At 33.5% G+C, this 14,650-nt stretch overlaps 1 protein-coding gene and 1 long non-coding RNA gene across 2 annotated transcripts; both read right to left on the reverse strand.

The window, feature by feature from the left end:
• Positions 1 to 3,406: 3,406 nt before the first annotated feature.
• Positions 3,407 to 6,716, reverse strand: LOC143609481 (F-box protein At2g27310-like). The gene is made up of 3 exons (XM_077084229.1): positions 6,578 to 6,716; positions 4,103 to 4,634; positions 3,407 to 4,008 (listed from the first exon to the last, which is right to left on the reverse strand). The coding sequence occupies exons 2-3, from the start codon at positions 4,632 to 4,634 to the stop codon at positions 3,419 to 3,421; spliced, it is 1,122 nt and encodes a 373-aa protein (XP_076940344.1). The 5' UTR covers positions 6,578 to 6,716; the 3' UTR covers positions 3,407 to 3,418.
• Positions 5,177 to 5,499, reverse strand: LOC143609479 (uncharacterized). Its single transcript, XR_013149426.1, has 2 exons — positions 5,380 to 5,499; positions 5,177 to 5,338 (listed from the first exon to the last, which is right to left on the reverse strand). It is a non-coding gene; the product is annotated as an uncharacterized LOC143609479 (long non-coding RNA).
• Positions 6,717 to 14,650: the final 7,934 nt, after the last annotated feature.

Here is a 14,650-nt window from a genome sequence, read left to right on the forward strand (position 1 = left end):
CTAATATGGGTGATTGAACATCATAATCAGTATAATTTATCGTGAAAATACAATAACCTACAAATTAACACGTACAAGTGTGCAGCAACTCAACTGATGTGTTAAATATACATATCAGTAGAATTTATCGTGAAAATACAATAACCTACAAATTAACACGTACAAGTGTACAGCAACTCAACTGATGTGTTAAATATACATATCAGTAGAATTTATCGTGAAGATCCAATACTTTTTAGTTGTACCATAACAAGTTTAGGTGTGTATCATCATATATGAATATGGATATATGATACTCCCATGTTCTTTATCACTTTATCAGTAACATTAGTTTTCCTTTTACCTGTTAAGTGTATAATGAGTTAGTTGCATTTAGTTAGTTGTCTGTTAGTTGATTAATAGTTGCGTTTAAATACTATAAACAAGTGACGCTTTGTATTGAATAATTAAGAGAATACAAATCATTTTCAATAAGCATGCCTAGGGGTGCAAACGAGGCGAGCCGCTCGCGAGCTACTCAAGATCGGATCGATAAAAAGCTCGAAACGAGTCAAGTTTTTTCGAGCTCTAGCCAAGCCCAAGCCTCAACAAAAGCTCATTTAGTTATCATGCCCGAGTTCAAGCCGGGAAGCTCGTTTAGGCTCGTCCTGTGTATTTTTAACTTGTACCTCTTTGGACTTTTATTTATTAAATTCAATTCGCACAGCCAATCTCAAGTCGAGCTTTGGCTCGTTTAAGCCTTAAGGCACGAGCTCGAGCCGACTTTAGCCTCGTTTAAAGTTTTTCTCATACTATATAAAAATAACTTATAAACGTATATAAATTAATTAATATGTAATAAAAGAGCTGAGTCCGAGCTTAAAAATACCAGTCATGAGCGGAGCTCGACCTTTAGAAAAAGAGCTCGAAGCAAGGTGAGCTCGAGTCTTTCATAAGTAAAAACGAGCTGAGCACATTTACACCACTAATTGCCTATACAGTAAGCAATAAGCTGATTCATGAAGTTTAACATCTCATAATGTACACAGAACATGTGATACATTTTCATTTATAATTAGGTTTTTTCACCCTGTATTAATCCCTCAGTACGTTATTCGTAATTGTGTCCTATAACCGCCATTAACTTCATAATAATCTAACAATTCAATATTCATCTCAGTTAAACAAGCTCACATATGTAATAAGTATTCAGTAACTAATTAACGTGAACAGTTATCATAATAATGATGTGGAAGAGTATATCAACTCGAAAACTGAAATGAAAAGAAGATCCGAGATCGTATTTACTTACTTACATTCGGAATTAGGAGTCAAATTCATATCCGCGATTTGTTATACGAGTACTTGTGCGATTGGATCACCGGAAATGCGAGCTCAAATTAGACGATACGCCATGGCAATTGAAGTTGAAGATAGAAATTTTAGGGGTGCAAACGAGCTGAGACGCGAGCTCGGCTCATTTAACTTACACTTTGAGCTTGGTTCGGTTCAATTTTTATTTCCCATGACTCGTTTTCGTGATTCTTCAGAGGCGAGGCTACCGCAACTTTTAACTTAAATGAAGTTAAATATTTATTGCTTCTTTATTTCACTTATTTTTTGTATTTCAACTAAGTGTGAACTTCTGTGAAGGGGAGGCGTAGATGTGAAACCATACTAATACGTGATGAACGGGTTAGCCAATATTTTGTAGACTTGCATCTCTCTAAAAATATAATTCAGAATAGAAGCTTTTGGATATGTTAGATTAAGGTTATGAACTATTAGTGAGTGTATTGATTTATTTTAAATTTGTTTGGGTCTTATGCTTACATGAATTATGTTTGTCTTCAGACTATCTGTAAGTCTGTAACGCTAACTGACACGCTTTTAACATGCAGGCCTAGTTAGCATGTCACATCATCTTTTCACTTATTCTTCTCACATGCACCTTTTAATCTCAACGCTATCATACTCATTCTTCCCACGTACAATGATATTATTTCCACATCACTGTTTACTTTTTAACAATTTAGTAACTAAATATTTTTAATTTATATAAATAGTTTAAACAACTATTTTTATAACGACTATTTTAAAAGATAAAAACTAAAATTGTTTGAAATTTAATTAAAACAACATATCTATATTACAATATATTACAAATTAGTTTTTATCATCCGTATTACGGGGGTTGTTTTATATTGTTTGTTCTAATATTTATTTATTTTTTGAATTTATATTTTTTTATTGTATGAAAGTTAATAATATACTTATAGTTTGATGATAAATTGTTTCACAAATAAATGAGATGTTATAATCTGGTTTAAAAGATATATGGTTTTGATAAGACCTAAGACCCGTTTATTTTTTTTACTATAAAATTGGTTTTTTAATTATAAATAATATTTATGAAAGTTAATAATATACTTATGGTTTGGTGAGACCCAAGACCCATTTATTTTTTTTACTATCAAATTAGTTTTTTAATTTAAATAATATATATATCTTTTTTTAAAATAAATAAGATATTAATTTTTATTATATCCTATTTTATAGAATTTTTACATCAATAATTTGGTGAGAATAATTATTAATTTAATGAGCTGTTATAACCCGTTTAAGGAATATCTGGGTTTGGTAAGACCCATACCCATAAATTCGGGTTAAATGCATGAGAAGCCTCCATTTAAAAATCAAGCAAATCTGGTGACTCCAAAAAAGGAGGGAGCGACCATATCGCGACACATAGGATTTTTATATCTTCGTTTATATATATTATAAATTATAGATACACCATAGAAAAAAAAAGAAACAAAAGCTAGCCTTGTGAACTAAATTATTTATTATTATTATTTATTAGTTATTATTATTATTATTATTCTTTATTTTTATATTTTTTTAAGTTATCTATAAAACTTATTATTTATTATTTTGCATTAATAGAAACATTAAAAAAACAAAAGAAATACTTATTTGAATGGGACCCACCATACATTTAAGTGTTTGTCATGTCTTCAAATACACATCTCCTCAATCCTACACTCCTGACATGAACCATCCACCTCAGCTATATACACCACATGCGCCCACGTCGCGAGTAGTCTTAGTGTGTATGTTTTTTTAGGAGAAGTTTATAAGTACTTCTAAGAGTTAAGTGTTGCATTTTCTTGTTTGTTTGATATCGTATCGCTTGCTACTAAAGTTTGCCCACCGCTACATGCTAGCGGTGATTTGTTATTACCATTATTACTTCTATATGGTATAAAAATATTACGTTATACATGTAACATAACTTGTTTTTTAAGTCGGTGGTTTTGGTGAGAGCAATCTCATTGTCGCGTAAGATAGAGGAAAAGTTAGTCCTCATCACATATGAATGAGATTTTAATATGTATGTTTGTTACCAAAACACATATGTAATATACCCTGAGAAGTTCTACAGAAAATAGCAACAAAACAATGCAAAAGCCGCGATACCACCTAAAATATACAATCCTTCCACCCTACTCTCATGCCGTATCTTCTCTTCTTTAATCTCGCTCTGCACTCTCGAGTACAGTCTACACGACTCAAGAACCAATCCATAATCCTTACTCCTATCGCAGCTCAAAGCTTCTTTAAGCACAAGCAAACTGTTTCTCCCCTTAACATGCCCACCGTCCATATCTCCTAGTTTCATACAAAGTTCGGTCAAGTTGAGTGTCGTGTGGGTCCCACTCCCCTCGATATGGGTCACCCGAAACTTCATAGTGAGGATGCATTTGACTACCTGACTAGGAACAATGTCTTTGGCAGGAACAATGGATCCAAAATGAAGCACGAAATCTTGACTTGTCGGCCAGTGTCTTTGACCATCGACTGCACACCAACTTGACACATTTGCAGCTTGTTTGACTTTTGAGTTGACTATTATCCAGCTCAGCCTTATCCCGTCACGAAGCTCTTGCCAGAGCTTACCGTCTTTTCTTTCTTGTTCGATTGAGGTGACAGGTGGCAGACCATCAGAAACCGAAAGAGTAACTTCACCTACACAATAATTAGTCAGCATTAATCAGAAGTCAAACCAGTATGTTTGACCAAAATATAAGTCAAAGTAGATGATACTATGATAGTATGGTACCTGCATCACCATTTTCTCTAGAAGCATAACTGAAAAGATCAATTCTAAAAGGACAATCCGAAAACCAACCATTGTGCACACTTGCATTCGGTATACCCCAAAGAACCTTTGAACATATGGTTTTCTCTTTATACTTTATATCCACAATCGACACAAAATCAGACGGTGAAACGCTTTCCAATTCATCATAATCGCCATAATATTCAGCTTCGGTCCATTCTCCTGGATACTCAGGGTAACCTCTCCAACTGAATTCTGGAACACATTTATTTACGATAAACGCGAAACAATCTGCATAAAACTTTTTAAACCCTCCGGTTGATGATATAAGATTTTTTACATCGTCCCGCTTTGTTGAAGGCCACATTGAAGAACAAACATCTTCCCATAAACTTTCTTCTTTTGAGATGGCTTTAAATGCTGCACAAACGCATGCTGCACTCGCTAGTGTTGTGCCATCTAGTCGTCTCAATATATCATAAAAGATGTCGTTGTTTAAATTACTCATTTTTGTGATTGGTGCAGCTATCATCTGAAAGTGCAAAAGTTTTAAGTAAAACTGAAAATAAATAGACGGGCTAACTGCCAGCGAAAGGCGCATTTGCCATTTATGAGAAAATTGTGGCCCAAATGCTTACATCCATGTGATCTTGCTATAAAATGTTTAACTATACTTTATTTTCAAAATTTTTGAATTAGTAAATAGCTAGGACTATCTGTCACATGTAATCTAGAAAGAGAACATAAATAACAATATACATCAATGATCATGGCAGACCAAAGTATGGATTATAAGTCACATCTAGCTGATGAGGAGTGGATACAATAGTTGACAAAGTCTGATAATTTGGACAAGGACACTAAAGGCTGAAACTACAAATGGCAAGGCTTAGGCTATGGTTGGAGTTACGGGTCCCATAACCAGCAGATGGAAGCAACGAGCCGGATCACGGCCCTGCCATCAGACCTGTATACCTTGACTTAAAACCCCAATTTCGTCAATCGAGATTTTTCCAAATTTCGTTAATCTGTAGTTTTTTTCTTTTTCAGTGTAAAACGCGTAAATTATTTATAGTATAGTTTGAATTTCAAGTTTAATTTGTAATTTTGAAAATATGGCACCTACCAAATTTAGAAAGTCTATAGAAAAGGGCACATGAACCATTCAGTTTTTATGTAAAAGTTTACTGATCACCGTGTTATTCGTGTTGCTTCCGCTCTGCGTCACTACTTTATCTTCCCGTATCATAGAGTTTGTGGCGATGTACAAACTTAACTCGCTTTAAAGAAATATAATGTACACAAGTGTAAATTACATATCGACAAAATAGAAAGTTGCAACCTCACATGTGGAGACAGGATTTTTCACTCTCTTCTAGTCATGTCCTCCATTTTATTAGTAAAATTTGTACTAACTATAATAAGTATATTTACATGAGAACAATTATTATATATAAACTATGATTAAAAAAAAAAGGGTGCGTCTCATAAAATGGTAACCAAGTTTTAAAATTGTTTCAATTATGTCACTCATACATATTTTTTCTAAATCGGGTCACTAAATTTTCAAATAGAGTATCACTGATTTTTTTTGTGCGTCATAAAGAAATGGAGGATAAGACGTGGGGGGTCTGAAATTGCAATATATGTAGTTAAATATAGAAAATTTTAACAAATGTTAATTATATTAAAATTCAAAAATAAAAAATAAAATTCACGTCGCCACTCAACGTCAACATAAAAAAGATAAAAAGATTTCCTAGGTGAAACAAAAAAGAAAAAAGGCTAAAAAAACATGTTAAAACCTTTAATTTAATAAAATATGAAGGTTGAGTGTCTTATTTATAACACTTTTTATAGTTGAGTAACCTAATTTGAACAACTTTTGAAACTTGGTTACTGTTTTATGAATTTGTCCCAAAACGCTAATTAATACATTAAATTATACATAAAAAAACTAATTAAGAATATATTTAAAATTATTAATAATGAAAATAAATGAGCTAATGATTTAAAATTAGAACTTGAAACAAGTCGAGCTCGAGCTTGAAACTAACTGAGCTGGAGGTTTGCCTACGTAATCAGCCTGGTCGAGCTTAGGCTAACTCAGGTTCGGCTCGACTCATTTACACTCCTTCCACACCGGTCCAGGTGCACCGATTCTTATGCCAATTTTGTCCCTGGTCTCATTGATTTCAAAACAAAAACCATAAACCAGATACCACGTTTCATTTCCTATTATGTTTTAGGACCACGTTACTCATTTCACCATTAATTGAATCAAGGTTCCTTAAATATAAACAAAAATAACTGTAATCACCTACTTCATGGTTTTTTATAACATTGCCACTAATTATCTTTACTAAAAAAGTGATTAAAAATATATGTCAAGTGTTAATTCATTGTATTATAACATAAACACACATTCAAATCATGACAAAATTAAATAATACACAATGGGTTAAGATAACACACCTCTGGTGAATAGATCACTGATGTCGTGGCTTGACCGGAAATTAAATAGGTTTGATCATAAACAGGAGTCTTGAATTGAGTGTGGGTGGGTGATTATTATTTATTACTTTACTTGAATTATAGATTTTATAAAGGATAAGAACAGAGAAAATGAATGTATGTATGTATGTATACAGAGTGTATGGGATACCTGCTTCACTATTTGTAGACGAAGCTATCAAGGTAGACATACACATGACTCTCACGTGATCTCTTCATAAATGGGTCTCTATTATTATTATTATTATTATTATTATTATTATTATTATTTCATCAATATCATAGTCAAAATATTCAAAATTTAATTCCAAATTGAACGTAAGGTTGTTTATATATTACTCTCATAAGACACTATCATAGTTTTGCTATTAATGAGATTAACTGAGTACGATGATGAGGTGTATTATTTGGCCCACACATCCACCTTAGCAACTCCAACTTTGTTGGCTACAACTTACATGCATGTCTTTTCGATGACCCAACAATATGCTTTGTATGAAATCACAGTTCTAACCATAAACGTTATAAAATTTCCTCTTTAATTTAATTGGCACATCTTGTCACACATTACCCCTATGGCTACTCTTCATTTGCACCATCCTATCACTTGGCCTTCGATTGTGAATTGAGCATCCTCATCGTCGTTAAAAGCGATCCTCTGTAGCAAACATAATCATACTAATCATAACGAACTTTTTACATTTAAAAATGAACTTTTTATGAAGTTTTACATGAAAAATACACGATTCTCAAATCCTCACTTTTTACGCTTCCCCAATAATACCACCCCACTCCATAGTTGATGTTACCAGTTGATCGAGTCACGTGGGAGGCAAAATTTTCTCACTTTCACATATGTTTTTTTAAACGATGAATTTCTTTTAAACATTGTGTGTTTTTGTTTATTGATGATGCAAGTCAATCATTAAGATTAAAATTAATATATATATATATTAAAAAGGAGATTGATTCCTCCTCACTAAGTTACTATTCAATTTACTATTTAATATTTTAATATTTTACTAATTATTATAACAACTAAATCACTATCTATAATTTCATAAATAAAAATAATGGTTTTTAATTTTCTTTATTTTACTTTTTTTTTTCAACTAATTAAAATATTTAGCAAACTATATATTTTTTAAACACGAAACTTGGACAAGTGTCGGCTTTACATGTTTTATTTGTCGGTTAAACGATTTTCTTAAACTTTGTTTTTATATTTTTTCATAGTTTGTCTTTACAATGATCGAAACTTTTTTCATGACTTAATAATATCCCATCATCGCACTGTTTTATATCTGCGTTTCAACGTTTGATAACTCGCCTTTAAAATAACTTTTTTGGCTTACTAATATATGTTTACGAATTTGCGTTGGTACCGTTGTACGTAACTGAATTTGTGTTGGTTCGCAGTTATAACGTGCTGGTTTTTTTGGTTCCACATATGATAATTTGTTGTATTTTGGCATTGACGGTGTCATTTCTTTTGTTTAGTTTCAATGTTGTAACTGATACAGACTGACTTCATGTCGACTTGCAACAAGGGTTTAACGTATTTACTTGCGTTTTTTTGTTCGATTTTTTCGCGACGGGACCGTAAATTCTAGTTAAAATTAAATCTATCTTGATAAGTTAATTTCATTTAAATGAAATTCCCAACATGTTCAGGATATTTAAGAGCATCCTATCATTGAGCATGTGAAATTAAATATGTATAAAAATCTGTCAAAGTTATGAGTGTGCGACTAGGAGGGCCGTTTATACGATGTATAGACAGATGGTGGAGTGAAAAGGACTTTTCATTTATACATATTTTTTCATAACTTTATCGTATTTTGGTAGTTTCCTTTTTTTAAGCAAACAATTAATTAATACGGTTAGGGTTTTTAACTTTTTACAGGAAAATAAAATCTTAACTACAAAGTACAAACTAATGACAGTTATGAATTGTTTGTTATGTTTATATCAAATTTATCGCTTGCTATTTATCTTTAAAATTGACTAGATTTGTACCTTACGTTTCTAAATGCTACACTCTTAGGATTTTGTCTCAAAGTTTGTCAGTGTATAAATTAACAATTGATCTTAAAACTACACAAGTTTGGACGCCCTTCAAAGAAACATAACTTGATAATATGTTTGTCCCGTCGTAAAATAGACACTAGAAAAATATAATTAGAGACTGCTTTTTATTTAGGTAACAATTGTAAAAGTACCATGAAAATTTTATTATCTTTCTTGTTTATTTGTGCTCCATTGTTATCTACGGCAATGCATGGGCTTACGTTCTCAACTTCTCATAGCCCATCATCTTGTCGACTTTCCCACATCGTTATGTATCCCTTTGTGCAAACATGTGAGTAAATGTGTCATAACGAGTACGACTAATCTGCCAATACCTATTAATGTCACGCCTAGTAACAAAAAGTCAAAAACATTTTTTAGGTATGCTTTTTAAAAGATGTGATAGTTTCTAGAATAATGAATACATTGTTAATTTAAATATGATATCTTTGTACTATATAAATACGTCGCAACCGAATTAAATGCCTAAACTAACTAAAATTAAAAAGACCAAACCTATACTAATTAAAAATCCAAACTAATCAAAAGCCCCCTCTGACCTCCATTGTTACAGTCGTCCAACTGACCAACCGCTACTCTGGCACACGACCTCCATAGTCCACACGTACCCTCTTTCACTTCTACTTGTTACAGTTTAGGTAGTCTCAAACTGCTATTCAAATTAAATTGTAATTGTTTATTTGTTTATATAAGTTGTTAATTATAAATTGTTTATGGGCAATTGAATGATTGAATATGGTTTACATTGGATATTTGGATAAGCGTTTATGTGGATTGGAATTGATTATGGATTTAGGGTTTATGTGTAAACTGGAACTGATTAGGGGTTATAAATTTGAATTGATAATGGATATGTGGTTTAAATTTTGTTTTCTTCTAAAGCTAGAGAACTTGAAAGATATATAAAAAATTCCAAGAAATGATAATATCAGTTCAACTTCAAGTTCAAAATTCCAACTACAAGTTCAAATATTGTTGATGATATGCAAGAAAATGAAGATATTGGTCCAAGTTCGAATATTGATAATAAAATATAAGAAAATGATAATATTGATCCAAATATTCTTTAGGGTTCAAGTCCTTCAAAAGAAATCAGGCTTTCAAAAACCTAAGAGAAGAAAACTATTAGGTATATATTTAAATTTATTTATTATCGTGTTTCTATTTTTGTTTCGTTTACATTGTATGAAATACGATAAAAAAAGTTTTTTGAACGAGACCCCTAAAATTTTTGTATAAATTTGTCACTGGTCACGACTATCACCACTTTGGTGAGGCAGCCACGAAGTTTTCCTTAGCTTTCATTCTAAGGGGTCCCAAGTTTGAATTCAGTCACATATGGATGCTCTAAAATATGAGTAGAGTGATGATATCGGTCCAATTTCAAGTTCAAATATTGTTGATAATATGCAAGAAAATGAAGATATTGGTCCAAGTTCGAATATTGATAATAATATATAAGAAAATGATAATATTGATCCAAATATTCTTTAGGGTTTAAGTCCTTCAAAAGAAATCAGGCTTTCAAAAACCTAAGAGAAGAAATCTATTAGGTATATATTTAAATTTATTTATTATCGTGTTTCTATTTTTGTTTCGTTTACATTGTGTGAAATACGGTAAAAAAAGAGTTTTTTGAACGACATCCCAAAAATTTTTTCTAGATTTCCACTGATCTCAACTATCACCACTTTGGTCAGGTTGTCATAAAGTTTTCCTTAGCTTTCACTATGAGGGGTCCAAGTTTTGAATCCAGTCAATGGCGAAGCTTGGGCTTAGCCACCACAGTGACCGAAGTCACGGCCCCAATATATTGGGGGTGACTGTGCTCAAATAAAAATTTTCGGACAAAATCGCGAAGTCTTACCCTATTAAACGTTAAAACGGCAATGATCGGGGGTGACCATGAACCCGTCTATGTGCTTGCTCTAAAACATTAGTATAATAAGAAGGATTCAAGCTTAGGTAATGATATTATGACCTTTTAAAAAAGACACCATTACTACTACGACAAACCTATATAAATAAGTTACAATAACCTAGTCAAAATTTTGTTCATCTAAGACCACCCGTAGTGGCAACGTTGTGACATTCGTCAATTTCGGGTCACTTTTGTTATGTAAACCGGACCCGTTTGTAACCCGAACATTTCAAATATATAAAATATTGGATCTTGTCATTTAAAATATATAAAATATATTTTTTTTATATTATGCATTGTTTGACCATTTAAACATACCCATTTTTATGCAAACCATAAAAGAATCTTTATACCCAACCCTTCACTCCTTCCCTATATATACACACCCATCTTCTTCATTTTACTCTTGCTACATCTCCAAAAAACTCTCTCAAACTCCATAGATTCAAGGTTGTTATTTCTTATGTATTTTTGAAGTTTTGACTTCTCAAGTCAAACTAACTATAGTCTTTCATTCTAACTTGTTCATCTAACATTACTAACTCTTGAATATGGTGGTACAACATATATATAATACACACCCCTTGTTTCCTTTATTTGTTACTTCACCGACTTTGGTTGGTTAAGTTTCGAATGTCATAAGGCAAGGCTTCATGGAGGACTTCGTGTTCTTGATATATATTTACACACACATAACTTATTATACATATCACTTATGACTAACTTCTAACCCTTTAGTTTGTTCATCTTATTTACAAGTTTCATGGTGTGGGTTTGTATAAGACTAACCTCGGTTTAACCGAAACTAGTCCAAACCGGAAACCGAACTTTTGTTTACTAGTTTTGTTAAAATAGTTGTTTAAACATGTTTATTGCTAGATTTGAGTTTCAAAAATCATTTTTACAAGTTCTTTGATATTAAGCATATGGAATCCATCTATGAACTCGTTGGGAGATGGAAACCGAACTAAACCGAAACTTTTGCTTAAAAGACTTGTAGTTAACTTTTTTTGTTGTAACATTTAAGTTTTCTTCATTTATAAACCAATATACAAGTTCTATGATATTTGGGCATGTAGAAACCATCTATGAACTATTTGTGAGATGGCGACCGAACTATACCGACTTTTACTCGCTTAAGACACACAAGTGTGTTTTTAGTTATCAAGACTTGTATATTTCTTTAAAAAATAGTTTACAAACTGATTTTAATTATTTTTCTTAAGTACTTGGAATAGTTGGATCCAACTTGATCTCATAACATAGTTTGGACCGACAAAACCGAACACTCGCTTAACGTGCGTTGTTAGTTCTAAACAATAGATCTACGTACTTGGTTAAGTGTTAGTATGTTTTAATGAGTTATCTCATAACAATTAATATTTTGGAAAGTTGACTTTGGGTTCGACCATTTGTCAAGACCCGAACCGACAACCCGAACATTCGTTAAAAACCCGTTTTAGTATCTTTAGCCTAATGGAACTTGCATTTTAGCATTTTCCCCACCTTATTACTTAACATTGGTTAAGTAAATATTAAGGTTAGATACTTTAACCCGGTTTTGAGCAAACTTACATTTTTTAAAAGGGTTATTATTATAAATTCTTAAATAGTTACATTTTAAACCTTGAACTTTAATTGATTAGTTTTTGCAACAATTATTTTATTTAAAGATCTTCAAGACAACCTTTCTAAATCCAAGACTTTCTTTTATTTAGGCTTCATACGTTAAACTCGTCGTTCCGGCAAATCTCCAAATAATCAATCTTTCAAGTTTATTACTTGAACGTGAGTAACTTCATACCCCGTTTTCTATCTTTTATTTTGGGGGTGACATTTCAACTTATCTAAACTAATGTTTTATACTTGGGTCTTAAACCACAAACGTTGTTGTATACCTTACTTGAATAATTGCTCGATTTGGTGTTCTATGCTTATTTGACTATGTGTTTATCACTTTTGGATAGTGGAACTATAAATCCTAGACCATTTGGCAACCCCTCATGGCAAGGTGTCGTTAACGTAATCCAATTAACGATAACTATAAAATCCTAAACTATTTGGCAACCCCTTATAGTTGGGTGTCGCTAACTTGTTAGCGATAACTATTTATCCAAGTTTATAGCTATTGTTTATGGTTTTGTATACTAGTTTTGTGGCTTTTCATACTATATATCTATTGTTCAAACTTATGAATTGCTCACCAACCTTTGTGTTGATAAACTTTATTTTATGAAATGTTACAGGTTTGCATCTAGGTTGATTATGGAGTTCGGTGAAGAAAACATCACAAATACCGTTAGGATATTAGCAAAAATGAACAATATTTAATTTGCTATATTTTGTTATATTTTGTTGTATTTGAGTTATGAATATTTGGTTATGTGACATTTTCGATGTTGTGAAATGAGTTTGTTAAATATTGTCGCTTTAAATAGTGTCATGCGCTTATGAGCAATCGTTGCACCCCGGCATGTTCCGCCGCCTTTGGTCGGGGTGTGACAAACGTTGTAGACGAAAACGCGGGGGGTACACCCCTCCCCCCCCCCCCCCCCCCGCGTTATGTGAAGTTGGAATTTGGCTGCGTTGTATACAAAACGCGTATAGTGGCACACAAATAAAAAAAATAGCCGTTGGGGTGGGTTTGGAGCCGTTGGGAATTTTTTAAAAAAAAAATTATATTAATTATATTTATACTATATAAACAAACCAAGCTCATTTTTTTTAACACACTCCTTCCACTTCTATACCAATTTATATCTTTTACACAAATATTTCTACCAAAATGTTTCCAAACAACAACCAAAATATTCTCGGTTTCGGCCAATATGCCCGTCAAGGCAACCAAAATCCACAACCGAACCAATCTACCCCCCCCCCCCCCGACGCCAACCGTACCCGTCCCGCAAATGTATGACCCGCAAATGGCCGCGTACTTTGCACTTCTACAAAACTCTATGCCAAATGTGGTGCCTGGTTTCCAAAACCCAATGACAAACATTTTTGCCGGTTTGGGTTCCCAACCCGACGCGGAGACCCAACCCAAGGTCAAGTTCGTGCCGGAGACACAACCCGTCCCGGAGACCGTGGGCGGTTCGATCCAACGCGGACGTTCGAGAAAACACGCAAAGAAGCCCACCGGCGAACCTCGGGTTAAAAAGACGGTGATAGCGTGGAGTAGCGACGAGTGCGTACTATGTCCTCGTGCTTGGTGCCAGATATCGGAAGATGCCAAATGTGGTAGGTTTTAAAGTACATATATATTTTTTTAAATTTCTTATAACAAACATTAAACTTGTAATTTTTTTATTTTTTTAGCGAACTATAAAAAATCGGGGGTATTTTGGCACAAAATTATAGAGAGGTTTCACAACCTTGGCGGCGACTCGCGTCGAGAAAAAGATTCGTTACTGTCGAAATGGGGCGACATAAACACCAAATGCATGGCTTTCCATACGGTTTTCTCTCGGATGAATCGAACTAGGAGTAGCGGTGTCTCGGATGCTGAAGTCATGGAAAACGCGTTGGTTGAGTTTCAACATAAGGTCCGCGGGACCTTCAACTACTTTGGCATTTGGAAAGACCTATTGAGGCATCACCCAAAATGGGGCTTGGTGTTGGATGCCGAAGCCAAAGCCGACGGTGGCCCGAGTAAAAAAAAGTCTAAAACATCGTCTTCGGTTGATCCAGACACGCCCCGTTACGACGCTCAAAACTTCAACTTAAGCGATAATGACCCCGTGAATACTACCGAGATGCCTCGGCCGGGGGGGTAGAAGAACCAAAGGCAAAGGAAAGGGGCCGCTTCGTCGTCGGCAACGGGTTCGAATCCCGAATTGGAAAGCCAATTCAAATTAATGAACTCTCGACTCCAAGATTTACACGAACTTGGAACCCAACGACTTCAAGTAAATTTGGACGCCGTCGACCTACTTAGAAGGAATGAAATTGACAAAGACATCGAGGTTTTATCAAACGAGCTATCCGAAGACGACCCGATAGTCCAATCTCTAAAAGCCGCT

The sequence above is a fragment of the Bidens hawaiensis genome, unplaced genomic scaffold, assembly GCF_021521415.1.
Source record: "Bidens hawaiensis isolate Kalapana, Puna unplaced genomic scaffold, B.hawaiensis_p1.1 tig00419662_1, whole genome shotgun sequence".
NCBI classification, from domain to species: Eukaryota; Viridiplantae; Streptophyta; class Magnoliopsida; order Asterales; family Asteraceae; genus Bidens; species Bidens hawaiensis.

Coding starts and splice junctions, on each gene's coding strand:
- LOC143609481 (XM_077084229.1), bottom strand. CDS start 4,634: ATGATAGCTGCACCAATCACAAAAATGAGTAATTTAAACAACGACATC. Junction 4,009..4,102: donor TAGAGAAAATGGTGATGCAG/GTACCATACTAT, acceptor ATTATTGTGTAG/GTGAAGTTACTCTTTCGGTT.